The sequence below is a fragment of the Pongo abelii genome, chromosome 11, assembly GCF_028885655.2.
Source record: "Pongo abelii isolate AG06213 chromosome 11, NHGRI_mPonAbe1-v2.0_pri, whole genome shotgun sequence".
NCBI classification, from domain to species: domain Eukaryota; kingdom Metazoa; phylum Chordata; class Mammalia; order Primates; family Hominidae; genus Pongo; species Pongo abelii.
The window spans coordinates 45,319,535-45,335,570 of NC_071996.2; the positions used below are offsets into that span (position 1 = coordinate 45,319,535).

A 16,036-nucleotide genomic window follows, 5' to 3' on the forward strand; every position below is an offset into this window, starting at 1 on the left:
GACATTTTCCCCATTGTCTTGGGGATTAACATTCTGCTCCTCGTTACTTATGCAAATTTCTGCAGCTACCTTGAATTTCTCCTCAGAAATTTGGATTTTCTTTTCTATCATGTTGTCACGCTGCAAATTTTCCACACTTTTATGCTCTGTTTCTCTTTTAAAATGGAATGCCTTTAACAGTACCCAAGTCACATCTTGAATGCTTTGCTGCTCAGAAATTTCTTCCACCAGATACCCTAAATAATCCCTCTCAAGTTCAAAGTTCCACAAATTTCTAGGGCAGGGGCAGAATGTTGCCAGTCTCTTTGCTAAAACATAACAAGAGTCACCTTTGCTCCAGTTCCCAACAAGTTCCTTATCTCCATCTGAGACTACCTCAGCCTGGATTTCATTGTCCATATCATTATCAGCATTTTGGTCAAAGCCATTTGACAAGTTTCTAGGAAGTTCCAAACTTTCCCACATTTTCCTCTCGTTGTGAGCCCTCCAAACCATACCAACCTCTGCATGTTACCCAGTTCCAAAGTTGCTTCCAAATTTATGGGTATCTTTTCAGCAATGTCCCATTCTACTGTTACTAATTTACTGTATTAGTCTGTTTTCATGCTACTGATAAAGACATACCTGAGACTGGGCAATTTACAAAAGAAAGAGGTTTAGCGGAGAACTCACAGTTCCACATGACTGGGGAAGCCTCACAATCATGGCAGAAGGCAAGGAGGAGCAAATCACATCTTACATGGATGGCAGGAGGCAAAGAGAGAGCTTGTGTAGGGAAACTCCCATTTTTAAAACCATCAGATCTCATGAGACTTATTCACTATCAGGAGGACAGCACAGGAAAGACCTGCCCCCATGATTACGTCCCACCAGGTCCCTCCCACAATACATGGGAATTCAAGATGAGATTTGAGTGGGAACACATCCAAACCATATCAAGGCTGTTGGTCTTTCTTATCATTCTTGTGTTCCCTGAAGTAGCAATTTTAACTTCTTTCAAGAACATTTTCTTTATATTTACAACTTAGCTGTTTGGCACAAGAGACCTAGCTTTCAGCCTACCTCTGCTTTTGACATGTCTTCCTCACTAAGCTTAATCATGTCCAGCTTTTGATTTAAAGTGACAGGCATGTGACACTTCCTTTCACTTGAACACTTAAAGGCCATTGTAGGGTTATTGATTGGCTTATTTTCAATGTTGAGTCTCAGGGAACAGGGAGGCTGGAGAAGTGGGAGAGAAATGGGGAAAGGGCTGATCAGTGGAGTGGTCAGAACACACAACGTTTATTAAGTTCTCTGTCTTATATGAATGTGGTTTGTAGCATGCCAAAATAATTACAGTATTAATATCAAAGATCATTGATCACAGAAATAATAATAATAAAGTTTGAAATATTGCAAGAGTTATCAAAATGTGATACAGAGACATGAGGTAAGCACATTCTTTTGGAAAAATGGCACTGATAGGATCAGTTGATGGAGGGTTGCCACAGACCTACAGTTTGTTTTAAAAACAAACAAACAAAAGGCCAGGTGTGGTGGCCTATGTCTATAATCCCCTTGGCACTTTGGGAGTTCAAGGCAGGAAGATAGCCTGAGCTCAGGAGTTTGAGACTAGCCTGGACATGGTAAAACCCTGTCTCTACCAAAAACACAAAAAATTAGCTGGATGTCGTGTAACTGAGGTAGAAGGATTGTTTGACCTTGGGAGGCAGAGTTTGCAGTGAGCTGTGATCATGCCTCTGTACTCCAACCTGAATGACAAAATAAAACAAAAAACAATGAAGTGAAGAGCAATGAAACAAAGTATGCCTGTACACTAAATATCAGTCTGTTGTAGCTCTTTGATGTTAAGAACACTAAATTCTTTAGTGCCTTTAGGTCATATTTGTAGTAAACACTTCTGTTAATGTTTTGAAACTTTACTATTTGCACCACCCCCAGTTATAAGTGTACACGTTCTTGCATGTTGGACTAACTCTGTCCTTGGATAAAGGTCAGTAGCAGATGAAGATTGCATTTTGTGATGTGCTCAGTTAAGTTTAATTTAAAGTGGTCCATTGTACAATAATGTTTGTATATGTGTACAGAAAAATTGTTCAAATCAGGAAGGGATTATTTACAAAGAATTGGCCCAAGTGTGAGGAGGCCATTGAAAGTGAGATGAGGGAAGCTCTATACCAAGCGTAAGTGTAGTTTAATTCTGCCCAGCACATCTGGAGGGGAACATGTGTGTAGGCGCATCACATTCCCAAGCCAGAAAAATTTTAGGTGATTCAAAATGAACACTGTATTGTTTGGAGAACCAAAATGTCCAGGAATCTGTATTGTGTTTTATTTGTTTGTTTTTGTTTTTTGAGACAGAATCTCCCTCTGTCATTCTGGCTGGAGTGCACTGCTACCTCTCCTGACCCGCCACCTTCCCCAGGCTCCAGCGATCCTCCAACTCAGCCTTCCAAGTAGCTGGTAACACGGGCATGCACCACCACATCCAGCTGTTTTTTGTATTTTTAGTAGAGACAGGGTCTCACCATGTTGCCCAGGCTTGTCTTGAACTCCTGAGCTCAAACCATCAACCCATCTTGCCCTCCCAAAGTGTTGGGATTACAGATGTAAGCCATCACGCCCAGCCTATATCCAAATTTTCTTTTTTCATTTATGTTTTTCTTTTTCTTTTTATTTGTTTTCTTATTTCTTTCTTTGTTTTTGTTTTTGCTTTTTTTTAGATGCAGGTTCTCACTCTGTCACCCAGGCTAGAGTGTGGAGTACAGTGGTGCAATTTATAGTTCACTGAAACCTCAAGCACTCTTCCTGTCTCAGCCTCCAGAGTAGCTGGAACTATAGGAGCATGCCACTACACCTGACTAATTTTTAAAAACAGTTTGCAGAGACAGAATCTCACTATGTTGCCCAGGCCCATCTTGAACACTTGGGTTCAAGCATTCCTTCTGCCTCAGCCTACCATTATATCCATTTTAATCAGAATATAATATTTAAGCAAAAATGGAATGTCTGAGCTTCTACAGAAAGCCTCCTTTTTCCTGCCTCTTCCATTTCTTGATTTTATTTGTGATAATTATTTTTTCTTTTATTTTCTCCTCACCTTATTCTTTAAAATGCTTCTCTTTCTACTAATTTTGTATTTTTCTTCATATTACTTTTTCTTTCCTCCTTCCACTCACCCTGCCATTTTTTTTAAATAAATGGTTTTCCATAAAAATGTGTGCAAATAACAGGGAGTCAAGAGTAAGATCAAGTTACTTTAGATAGTGTTTATTTTGGAAATAGCAGTAAAAATTCACACTATAATTGTTCTGTGATCAACAGGTTTATGCAAACCTATCCCCCAAATCGGAGGACACTGAAAGGCCCAAGAAAGAGGCTGACAAATCCAGTTTCTCAGAAAGAAACATTTAATAGGGAGTGAGAAACAGAAGTCATGATGTCCTGGCAACTGGCAACAACAAGATTAGATAGTGAATCCCCCCGCACCATTACCCACCTCGTATGACTTATACGTAAAACATAGGGAAGGATTGTGTGGAACAATTGAAGTCAATCTCTCAGGGAAAGGCAAGAATGCTATGTGAATCTGCCTAAGGGCAGGATTTATGGTAGCAGTAGTTAAAATAGAAATCTTAAAGGCATTCCCAGAATAAGGGTTACCCAGAAGTCAACAAGGCAGATTAACACCCAATATAGAGTTGCTTTAGCCTCCACAATAATGTAGGGAAACAAATATAATGAAGATGGCAGTATTTTTTAAACCATATTTCAAAGAAATCTTGTCTTTGAAACATGGAGAAGGCATATGTCACTATATGCAACATAAGCTTATATTCATATCTTAGTATACCTAGGACAAATTTTATTTAGTTCTAGGAATATACAGTGAGATTTTTCTTATTGCCCCTTGACATTAGATATTATTCACCTTACAATGATCAGAGATACATCTTTTAACATCCACCACTTGTTCATCAACCTTGTCTGTCAAATGGAGAAATCTATGTGGCAAATGCAACAAGAAGTTTTCCTTGACCCAATAAAGATACAGGCCCTTCCTTAAATGGCTATGTTGAAATATAAATTCTTAAATTATATACTTATTTACATGGCTTCTCCCCTCTAGTGAACTTATCCTGGAATCTGTCTATTAGATTTATTCTATGTACTGTCTATTCTTTTAAAATGGGACTCTCTCAGAAATATCCCTCTGGATACAAAATGTAGGATTTGTATTATACATTTTCTCTAATATCTAGTTCAGCCTTAAAACATTAAGGTACACATCTCACTTTTCTCAGTGACAGTAAAGGGGCATAATTTCTATTACACAGGTCTAATTGCCTTGAAGAAACATCATAAGAACTCAAAACATGGAAGGTATTATTATTGTTGTGATTATGCTTTGAATTCTTAAGTAACCAATGTATTCTCTGTCTCTGGGTCTGTTTCTAGTGTCAAAACCCTTGTTAGGAAGAATTAGATCAGATTATATTAATAATTATGTAGTGGATATCTTACTTTTGCATATTTTCTCATCAGACAATACATGTCTGTATTATCTTTTATCTCAGTGTGTATGAATAAATGTCAGAGCTATTTGGGTCATAATTTGCTATGCAGCTGTTTTGTCTTGTTATATATTTCACTGTAATAACAGTGAGTTATAATTCACAAAGTTTGCCTCCTTTTATAAAAGGTGCATTTTAATTTGATGTTAGAAACAACGAACTTTAAAAATGTAATTGGCCTTAATATCTTTTTAGATTCCTTTGAAGATATACTTACTACAAAAATATGCTCCTTGGGAATTTGACAATCGAGCTGATAATAGGATATATCATTTTTAGTTTACAGGCAAAAGCAAATGCTTCATTATTTTGTTGTTATTTACTACATCATAAAAGAAATATAATTTTAGCTAGCTATGTGCATCTAAGTCCAGATATCATTTGAGAAAATGAGTCAAGTGGGAAAACTTCCATTTCTTGTGATGACACATCAAATATGCCCTTATCTCTAAAGACATTAAGAATGATTGAGTGAAGCCTTCTTCTTTGTTTTTTCAGTATCTTTAGACATAACAGAAACATCTAAATTATGATATGTTTATTTTACAGGAGCCAATGAGAAAGAAATAGCCCTAATGAATGCTTTGACTGTAAATTTACATCTTCTAATGGTAAGTTTTCTTTCCCACTAATGTTTAGAACACATTCATTTACAGAATCTGATGTTTTTCTATCTTTAATTCATGAGCTTCTGGGGGTTTACTTATTTAAAAAGAAATTGTGAGGTTATTTTCATTTTTACTAGGAAATGCTGGACCATGATATAATAGCTTCTTCCTAATCATGGAAGAGTTGACTCTTGAGAAGAGCTTTAGAATAATGAACAGTTCTTGTCTGGGAAAATAAAGAATAAGAGCCATAATGGGTAAATAGGCAAAATGCATGCAAGCCTACAAAAGAGTGATGTACAATGCTAGCAAAGCACTGAGGTTTTTGGAAAGGCAATTTTCCAATGGCTTCAGCAGAGTGAGTTAGTGGATCAGTATACTTTTGTATATTAATATAGGTTAAAAAAGACTTGGAGAATTAAATTTTTAAAAAGGGGTCTAGTACCTTAAATGAGTTAATGTGTTTAAAGTACTTCTTACATCTTACTCAATAAACAGTTTTACCTTAAAGTGTCAAATCTATTATCTATTTGGGATATTGTGTTAATGGTGACTGCCCAATGCTTTGAAGAATCTTGACTTCATTTTTTTAAGTATGTTTTGGAAACATGTCTACAAGTTCAGATATCCCTGGATTTGACCCCCAGCTAAATTACATAACGCCTATTTGAGGTTGAAAAAGGCTTTTGACATCTCTAAGTCTTAGTATTTTCCTTTGTAAAAATGAGAAAAATAATATCTACCTCAAAGATCTGCATGAGAATTAAATGTAATAATATGTGAAAATTGCTTTAGTACCCTGGCCAGTGATCAACATTCAGTTAACAGTAGCTATCATCTTTGTTGTTATTATTGTCAATATCACTCTCTAGGAACTGTGTGGAGAAATGAAAAAGCTTCACTGAACAAATGAGCTACTATCAATACAAATAAGACATACATAGACCATAATATTTCAGTGTCATGCCATCAAAATTACCATGAAATGCTTTGGGAAGACAATTTTTCAATTAACATCTTTTTTTGTTGTTAATCATCGGACTTTAAGTTTCATCAATTAATATACAAGTAAAGTTTGAGGATTCATTATCTCATTCACATTTTCCCCTGAGTTTGCTGTTTCATTGATAAGCAAATTGAGCCAATATCTTCTTTCTGTTTGCATTTCACTGGAAACACGGCTAATTGAAAAGGTAGCCCTGACAAACACTTAAGATGTTGAGTTAATTAATGTCTTTAAAATACTGGAGATTATAAAATGAAAGTGTGACATAAAATGAACAAATGTATAAATTGTGTATTAATGCTTTCTCAATAAATCCATTTTATTACAGTTATCATTTTTTAAGCCTACGCCAAAACGATATAAAATTCTTCTAGAAGCCAAAGCCTTCCCTTCTGATCATGTAAGGACTTCTTCAAATTGTATTTATGTTCTTTCTACTCTTCCTAGAGCAGCGTATCATTTGCCTGACTTGAATGTTTACTCACTAGGCATTTCCAAGCAATCTTACAAAAAAAAAGATCTGTCAAATGCTTTTGATTAAATTTTTTAATAGATTATAGCTTTATTTCTTTTGTTAAAGTAAAACATGTGTTAAGGGAAGAGAGGATGGAATAGGAACATTGATTTATTAGTCTTTTTAAAGACATTGAGCAAACCACTGGTCTAAATCAAGTGCAGTTATAAATGTTTTATTCTTGTTGCTCTTTTATTTTATGAAATCAAATCAATACAAACCCCAGTGCTTAACCCTTTAGCTAAATAGAATAGGAATATAAACTTTTATTTGTCCAGTTTGTTTTCATAGCATGCTAGCATAAATGTTGGCCCATTATTATCAAAATATTATTTATTAGAGATTAAAAATATTTCTTGTGATTTACTAAAAAAAAAAGTCACTACTTTACTTGATGATGAGGTGTTTATTCTTACTTGATAAGAAATTTAATGGTTTCAGACACAAACACAAATAAAAGTACATTGTAAGGCTGGGCCCAGTGGCTCACTTCTGCAATCTCAACACTTCAGGAAACCAAGGCAGGAGGAACACTTGAGCCCAGGAGTTTGAGACCAGCCTGGGCAATACAGTGAGACCTCGTCTCTATAAAGTAAATAATAAATAAATTAATTAATTAATTTTAAAAGTACATTTTATATTTTAGTTTTGGTGTTAGAGAAACTATTTCTCTATATTATTGCTGTCTATTATTCTAGCCCTTGTAATTTTAGGGCAAGTAATTATGTCAAAAGGAATAAAACCCTAATATCTTACTAAAATGGATCAAAATCCTAATATCTACAAAACATTCCAGGTTGGTGTGGGGGCTTATCCGCATACATATCTGGTACTCTTAATGAAGTAAACTTCTTAATGCCTTTTTTTAGCTAACTTACTCTTCCTAGGGTAAGCCATTTCTGTATCCTATGTTCAAGCATGACAAGTCCCTACTATTCACTTTGCTTATTTTGCAAATTCTGGTTTTGACTTGGATTAGATGAATTAATTTCTTATTCTAAAATCTCTTATAATTCCTTAAGTCAAGGAGATCCCTCTGTTTTCATCTATCTCAAAGAATGTTCAGAATTCTATATGTGAATTTTATTAAGTGGTTCTTCTCTGTTGTGTATTTTGTTTAGGTGTTTTAACCTTCACCTTGGATTTAATATAATAATATGCCCTTATTTTTACTTTATTATTTGTTATTTCAATGTACTTCTGTGCTCTCAGCTTGATTTGAGAAATACATCATCTTTCCTTTTCAGTATGCTATTGAGTCACAACTACAACTTCACGGACTTAACATTGAAGAAAGTATGCGGATGGTAAAGCCAAGAGAGGTATATGAGAAAGAAAGAAATATTCATCATGCTTTGTTCAGTATTGATTTTTTCTTCATTTTCCTCAAAAGTTTATTAAAATCTTCATTACTTTAATGGAACTTTCAAGAAAGCATGAAGGACCTATACTTCTGTTACTATTAGATCATTTTGCTTAAAATAGAGAATAACTCAGATTTGTATTTATTTTCATTTTTCAAGGGCTAGCCATATGGCAAGCAAACTATTTTTCTGTTAATACTGCTGGATTCTGCCATATTCTTCAATGGGATGGGAAAAGGGTGACAAATTTAGTATATCATTTTCTATTTCAAATGTCATGCCCATGGGTGCCATTAAAATCATGCTAAAGACCAGAATTATTTGTTGAAATGGAATCGTGACTATCTTTCATGTCCCCTCTTATTCTAAGTATCAAACATTTTCTTTGTGTTTAGACTAGGATAGTGGAGAAAGGGATGTGGTATAATGGGAAGAACTTGGGCTTTACAGTCTGGCTAATATTTCCAGTGAAATCTCAGACTCTCCAGTTTACTGGGTATGTGACTTTGGGAAAGTTACTTTATTCTCTGAGACTCCTTTATATTTAAACAGATAACAAAAGCATGTGTCTAATCAGGCATGACCTAAGATCTAAATGTGTACTTTACATTAATAGAGATATAAGGCTCACAGACTTTGACATTTAAACCCTGCAGCTTGTGTAATTTGTCACTAGGCGAATCATACAGAATAAATTTTAGGTTTCACATAAGATGCTCCCAGGCCCCTAGTCATTGTTTGGACAATTATTTCTTTCAACCCAGAATTGCTTTGAATAAATTAAAGATGTACTCTATTCACTTCCATTTGCCAACATGCAATAAATTAATGGAATAAAAAGTTCTCACATGAGAGGATATAAATTGAGAGGATATAAATTGTTAATTTCTAGCAAAAATGAATATAGCTGCTAATAATCACGTAAGTGACCAATATTGTAGAGTTTCATGAGTTACTCATAATCTTGGGACCACTGTTGAGCATTACCTAGAACAAGTCAACATGAGAGAGGGCTGTATCCTGTCATTGAGAAATGTATTTCTTATGTGCTTAATACTGATTTTTTAAGATATAAATTAAGTATTAGTATCTATAATATTTTCCTTACCACTTTATTGGAAATTATGGTGGGTAAGCCTTATTAGATTATTTTAAGAATAAAGAGTTTTGGATTGCCAAGTTATTAATTTTACTTACAATTAATGAAATTCTTTTCTTTATATAAAGTATACTTCACTTAATAATTCAGATATTTTAATAACAATCCCATTAATATTGAGATGCCAATTTTTATTGATGCCCATTTTGTAAACAAATTCCTGGCTTCTTCTAGTAGAGAGTGTACTTCACACCCACACACATACACACACTCACACACACACACACAGGTACTCTCTTAACATGGAGCAGAGTAATTGGCAAATACCAAGATAATTAAAAATTAAAAGTAAACTATAGGATAATATCTTAATGAGCTTCCCCCACATATTAATGTAATTAATGATGCATTGACCTCAAAATCATGTCAGACAGCACTGGAGAAAATTCATGGCTGGGTGCAGTGGCTCATGCCTGTAATCCCAGCACTTTGGGAGGTTGAGACAGGCAGACCACCTGAGGTCAGGAGTTCAAGACCAGCCTGACCAACATGGAGAAACCCCATCTCTACTAAAAATACAAAATTAGCCAGACGTGGTGGCACATGCCTGTAATCCCAGCTACTCGGGAGGCTGAGGCAGGAGAATCACTTGAACCCGGGAGGCAGAGGTTGTGGTGAGCCAAGATCGCACCATTGCACTCCAGCCTGGGCAACAAGAGTGAAGCTCCATCTCAAAAAAAAAAAAAAAAAAATTACGAAAACTTCAGAATTGCCAGGATACAGGATACACGTAGGTACTTTGTATTTAACTAATTTTTTCAGCTCAAGTTGTTTGCAAGATCAAATCTAAATTCATTCACAACTTTTAGTAAGTAATCAATTATTAGTTGTAGTGGAAAGATATAAGGAAAAAACCCCTCTATTATAGTCAGTTTTATTGATATTTTTCTTCTTGTTTGGGTCTTGAGCTTTAGATTAGTTTGGAGGAGATTTTACTCTTAATCTAATAGAAGATATTGGCTAGGTAAAACTCAGATAAAAGATGTGTAAGTGTTATGTTTTCTTTGGTTTAGTTTAGTTTAGTTTTTTTTTTTTGAGACAGAGTCTTGCTCTGTCACCCAGGCTGGAGTGCAGTGGCACTATTCTCGTGCCTCGGCCACCCAAGTAGCTGGGATTACAAGCATGCACCACCACTCCTGGCTAATTTTTTTATTTTTAATAAAGACTGGGTTTCACCATGTTGGCCAAGCTGGTCTCGAACTCCTTACCTCAAGTGATCTGCCCACCTTGGCATCCCAAAGTGCCGGGATTACAGGCGTGAGCCGCCGCACCTGGCATGTTTTCTTTTTTTGGAAAAAATAACAGGATATTAGATTGATAAATGCAATACCAATTTCTGATAATTTATCTTGCTATATAATACTTCATGGACTTCTTGTACTTTGTGGTGTTTTATTAGTCAGGAATAAGGAGAAAACAACTTATAGCTGTGGAAATAGTACAATTTAATTTTTAAAAATTGGAGAATAAATCAAGCAATTAGGCTTTTGCAGATTTTCACTTTAACAACCACTATTTACTTAATTATCATTTCTTAATAATAAAAATTATGCTCAAATGCTGCTCTTATGCCAGATTTTTAAAGAACCTTAATCTTAAAAAAAAAAAAATCTTCTATTTTATAACGCAAAAGAGCTCACGGTGAAATTTAGATCAGCAATATGAAATTACAAATTTATTATTATCCATATGACCTAACTTGTGCCTAACTTGATTTAGGGTGAAGAAACCTTAAGAACAGAGGATATCCTTGAAGTAATTGAGAAGGAAGGAGACTCAATTGCAGTGATCCTGTTCAGTGGCGTGCATTTTTACACTGGACAGCACTTTAATATTCCTGCCATCACAAAAGCTGGACAAGCGAAGGTATGCATGCCATTTACTTCTTCCCACATTACTCCAAACCTCACTCAACTTAAGAGTGTTCTAATTGCGTGACTTGTGACGTACTTTAGCTTGTGTCTGAGTAAAACTCTTTCAACAGTTAAAAAAAAAGAGTAAGCCTTGGGCCGGGTGCAGTGGCTCACGCCTCTAATCCCAGCACTTGGGAGGCTGAGGCAGGGGGATCACAAAGTCAGGAGTTTGAGACCAGCCTGACAAAAATGGTGAAACCCCATCTCTACTGAAAATACAAAAATTAGCTGGGCGTGGTGGTAGGCACCTGTAATCCCAGCTATTCGGGAGGCTGAGGTAGGAGAGTCACTTGAACTTGGGCGGTGGAGGTTGCAGTGAGCCAAGATTGTGCCCCTGCACTCCAGCCTGGGCAACAGAGCAAGACTCCACCTCAAAAAAAAAAAAAAAAAAAAAAAAAAAAAAAAGAGTAAGCCTTACATTTTTAAAATAAAATCTGTATTCTTTTTTGCTTCAGGCATCTCTATTTAAACTGCTTTTTTTTTTTTTTTTTTTTTGCCACTTCTGTGGTCTCACCTCCTTAGTAGCAGCTGCTCTGTGCATTTACCTCTAGTCAGCAGGCCAGGCAAGCTGCAGGTGATGCCATTGGTACTCAGCTGGTCAGTCACCAGGAAGCAGACAAAATACTTAGGATAGGAACTACATGCTAGGTCTATTAAAAACTCAACTCGTACTTTGACATACTATAAATCATTCTAAATATAAATCAGTTTTCACTTAATGCTGAGTGTCTAAAGATGAAGAAATGCAGAATTAAATTTTATCAGTAGATCAAATTTTATACAAGTTACTTTAAGGAGGCCGTCTTATTCCTAAGACTCTTGAAAATTTTTTATACTGCCTGTAACGAGAGCTTTATTTTTTTCCTATCCACCACTAAATCACAGTTAAATTGTTTTGAAGTCATGTCTCTTTGTACATAAGTGTTTGTAAAAAGTGTTTTTAGTATTTATTTGAAAAAAAATTTAAGGGGGCAACATTCAACTGTCACAATTTGTGTTTAAAATCTTTAAATAGCACTTCTATTTCATTCAGCAATCAAGCCATGTATTTAAAAATGTGACAATTGAATTTTATTCTGAACATTAATAAGTTATGGGATTACTATACACGTGAGGTCTAGTTAATATATTCAGTTATTGAAGCTAATGAATGGAACTAATAAAAAGATATTTAGCACTGTTATCAGCAGTCTCTAGGAATTTCTAACAACGACTTCCAACTGGTTTGATGGATAACTCTGAAAGTGGTGCATTACAAAAGATATAAAGATAATGTCTTCTTAATTTAGATATTAAATATTAAGCACCAAAATAAAGGGAGGCCAATAAAAAATCATATTTTAAAATGTTATGCAAGTAATAGCAGTCCCTGCTTCCTTAATATACACGTATGTCTCATTAACCTTCCTGGATATGAGACAGCAAGATACAGAAGAAAGACCATGGCTTTCCATCACACAATCTGAGGTTCAAATCTTGGCTAGGTTATTTAATTGTTACACGATCTTGAGCATCTCTCTTTAAAAGTTACTTGACATCTCTCTTTAAAAGTGCTAATTTAACATAACAGTACCCACCTTATAGGTTCAGTGTGGGAATGATGAATATAAAACACCAAATGGATTGGCACACAGTCTGCTATTAAATGATGGTTTCCTTACCTTTCTACTCTTCTCAATTAATATGACATTATAAAGTGGTGGAGATAGACACTTTCTTTTGTTTCCCATTGAAACACAAAATAAATTTGTTTACTTTAGGTTTTATATGTAAATCTCATACTTAAGTACTTTGATTGCTAAAGCCATTTGTTAAATGTTTTGCAGGCTTTCTTTAACTTAAAAAATATAATAAATGCCTACCAAGTTAGTCTCATGGAACTCTCAGCCAAATAAATGAAGGTAGGAATGAGCAGCTTTAAATGTAACTATGAAGAAGCAATCAGTACTATGGGAATCAAATGGGGATATAGCAGATGTAGATTTATCCATTATCAAGATTATTCTAACGAATTTTTACCCTCTTGCTATAGTTCCTCCTATTATCAACCAAGGTGAGGCAAAGTTCTTTGAAATGTAGACTTCTGTAGGTCTCTTCGGTGGTCTAGTCATCTATGAATAAAACTGAAGAGAGAGGCAGAGAAGAAATTACAGGTGTCAATCAAGAAAGAGGAAATTCTAGGAACAAAGGGCATAACACAGTCACTGTTAGATTCGGACATGTGAGGCAAAAAAAAGTTTTCAGGAATAAAGCATGGTGGGAATACAAAATGATGGTGGGATGGAGCAATGAGAGTCAATCAGGAGGTTCTGAAGTAAAATCTTCATAGTCATGTGATAAGGAAGAAGAAACAGAAATTGTGAAAAATATTTTAAGAAATGTATGTATAACAAAAACAGCATGAATCATAAGCAAATAGCTTTATGAGTTATTTTGAGGCCTTATAACCATCACCCCTATCAAGAAAAAAAAAGTACTTGTTACCTTCTGTCTCTGTCCACTTGGGCTGCTATAACAAAATACCTTAAACTGGGTAATTTAAAAACAACATAAATATATTGCTCACAGTTCTGGAGGCTGGGAAGTGCAAGATCAGGATGCCAGCAGACTTGGTGTCTGCTTAGGGCTGCTGTTTGTTTCACAGATGATGCCTTGTTGCTTTGCACTTCCTCACATGGCAGAAGGGCTAAGGGAGCTTTCTAGAGCCTCTAATACAAAGGGACTGATTCCATTCATGAGGAATCACTTAATCATGACTTAATCATTTCCAAAGCCCTGACCTCCTAATAGTGTCACATTGGGTATAAGGTTGTGACATATAAAACTGGGGTCTGGGGAGACCAACATTTAGACCATAGCATCCCTCTTTCAAATTTATAATTCCCCTAACTTCTAACCACATAGTCAGCTTTGTCCATTTTGAACTTTATATAAATGCATTATTTTGTCTAGTTTTGAACTTTATATGAAGGCATATACAGGTTGAATATTCCTTACCTGAAATACTTGGGACCAGAAGTATTTTGGATATTTTTGGATTTTGGAATATTTGCATTATACTTACTGCTTGAACACACCAAATCTGGAAATCTCAAGTGCTCCAATGAAATTTTTATTCTTTGAGCATTCTGTCAGTGTTCAAAAAGTTTTGGATTTTGGAGCCTTTCAGATTTCTGAATTTGGGATTTTAGATGCTCATCTTTTATAAAGTTTTTTTTGTGTTTGGCTTATTTGCTGTCTTTTATATGTGTGAGATTCATTCATGCAGTATCTAGCAGTACTTTTGTTTGTTTTTGTTTCTATTTCAGTGTATTTTTACATAGTATGAAATAGATCACAGGTTTTTTCTGTTTTATTTAGGATAGATATTTGGATTTTACTTTCATTTGAGAACTACTAATGTAATAATACATGCTACTCTAAATATTCACATAAATTTTGGGGGGTATACATTCATATACATTTCTGTTAAGTATATACCTAGAATTAGAATTCCTGGACCATAAGGTATTTGTATATTTATTTCTAATCAATAATGCCAATCCTCCAAAAAAGTTGTTCTTCTGCCAGCATGTATTAGACTTTCTGTTTCTCTACAGCTTCACCAATAGTTACTATTTTCAGTCTTTATAATTTTAGCTGTTCTAAGTAGTTTGCAGTGGTAATGCATGGCAGTTTTATTTTGCAGTTCCCTGATTATTGATAAGATTGAGAATCTTCCAAATATTTGTTGATTTTCTATATATCTTTTATGAAATGCTTGTTCAAGTGTCTTGCCCATTTTTCTATATGGTTAGCTTTCTTTTCCTGATTTGATTGTAGGTGGTATAGAAATTGATTTTGAAGGAGAGAGAAAATACAAGATTTCCAGTGGTCATCAAATAAGAAAACTAATTAATAAAAAGAACAATTGATAATATGACTTTGATTCACACAATGGATTTAAGATACTGAGGCTTTTCTTAACTGAGGAGGCCTGAGATTGTAGCAAGTGGGGGAGGCCAAGGAAAACAGATTAGAGAGCTCAATCACAAGGGAGGGCCAGCATGTGGCAAGAGACATCAGTTTGAAGATGCTTCTTCAAGATGAAGATGTGCCCACCCATCTTTTTGAATCTCTGTCTTACTTCCATGTTTCTATATTTTTCATATTCTGTTACTTGTTTCTACTAGGAACTTCTTTCCTACACCCACTAATTGTAGATGTTTCTGATTGTCCCCTGCATTATATCTCTAGTGATTTTTAACCACTGCCGTAATTCAGCTACCACTGTCAAGTGCAGACTCCAGGCTACTCATACAATAGGAAATAGCCTGCATCTCCCCACTACATCTGGATGGCCTATAAGTACCTTGGGATCAATATGCTCCAAAGAGATTTGTGTCATCCACAAGATGTCTCTACTGTATCATCATGTCACCATCTTTCTGGACCAATACACTCAGCTTTTCTGTTCTTGACCTTTTTAACCTATCTCTTATTAATTTCATCCTTTCAGGGTCTGTCTTTCTTTTAATATTTCTGAATCAAAGATGGATGTTTTCAGCTGCAAGAAACAAATGTTAACCTTGGGTGAAAAATGCAGGTTTCTTTTTCTCACCACAAAATACTTGAGGCAGGGGGCTGCTGGGGTCCACTCAGCAACTCACTTATGTCTGAGTGCCATCTCCCAAGTTTCCTTAGAGTTTTCTCAGACTTTTTCCATCACAGTCACAAGATATTTGTCTCAAATCCAGAAATCTCATTTCTATTTAAGGCAGAGAGAAGGAAGAAGGGAGAAGCAGCAGGGCAGCTTCATCTGTTTCTTTCATCCTAAGTGCTAAATCTTTCCCAGAAAAAAACCTAGCAGATTCCTGCTAATGACTCACTGCTTCCTCAAATGGCAGCTAAGAAAG

At 35.3% G+C, this 16,036-nt stretch overlaps 1 protein-coding gene across 6 annotated transcripts in view; it reads left to right on the forward strand.

Annotated features, from left to right (window-relative positions):
- Positions 1-16,036, forward strand: part of KYNU (kynureninase) — a 190,407-nt gene that overhangs the window by 97,919 nt on the left and 76,452 nt on the right. For all 6 annotated transcript variants that reach the window (XM_054549344.2, XM_054549343.2, XM_054549342.2 and 3 more), the window contains 4 exons: positions 5,127-5,188; positions 6,520-6,591; positions 7,953-8,027; positions 10,948-11,094. In XM_054549344.2, coding sequence (XP_054405319.1) covers positions 5,127-5,188; positions 6,520-6,591; positions 7,953-8,027; positions 10,948-11,094 — 356 coding nt within the window. The remainder of the gene's footprint in view (positions 1-5,126; positions 5,189-6,519; positions 6,592-7,952; positions 8,028-10,947; positions 11,095-16,036) is intronic.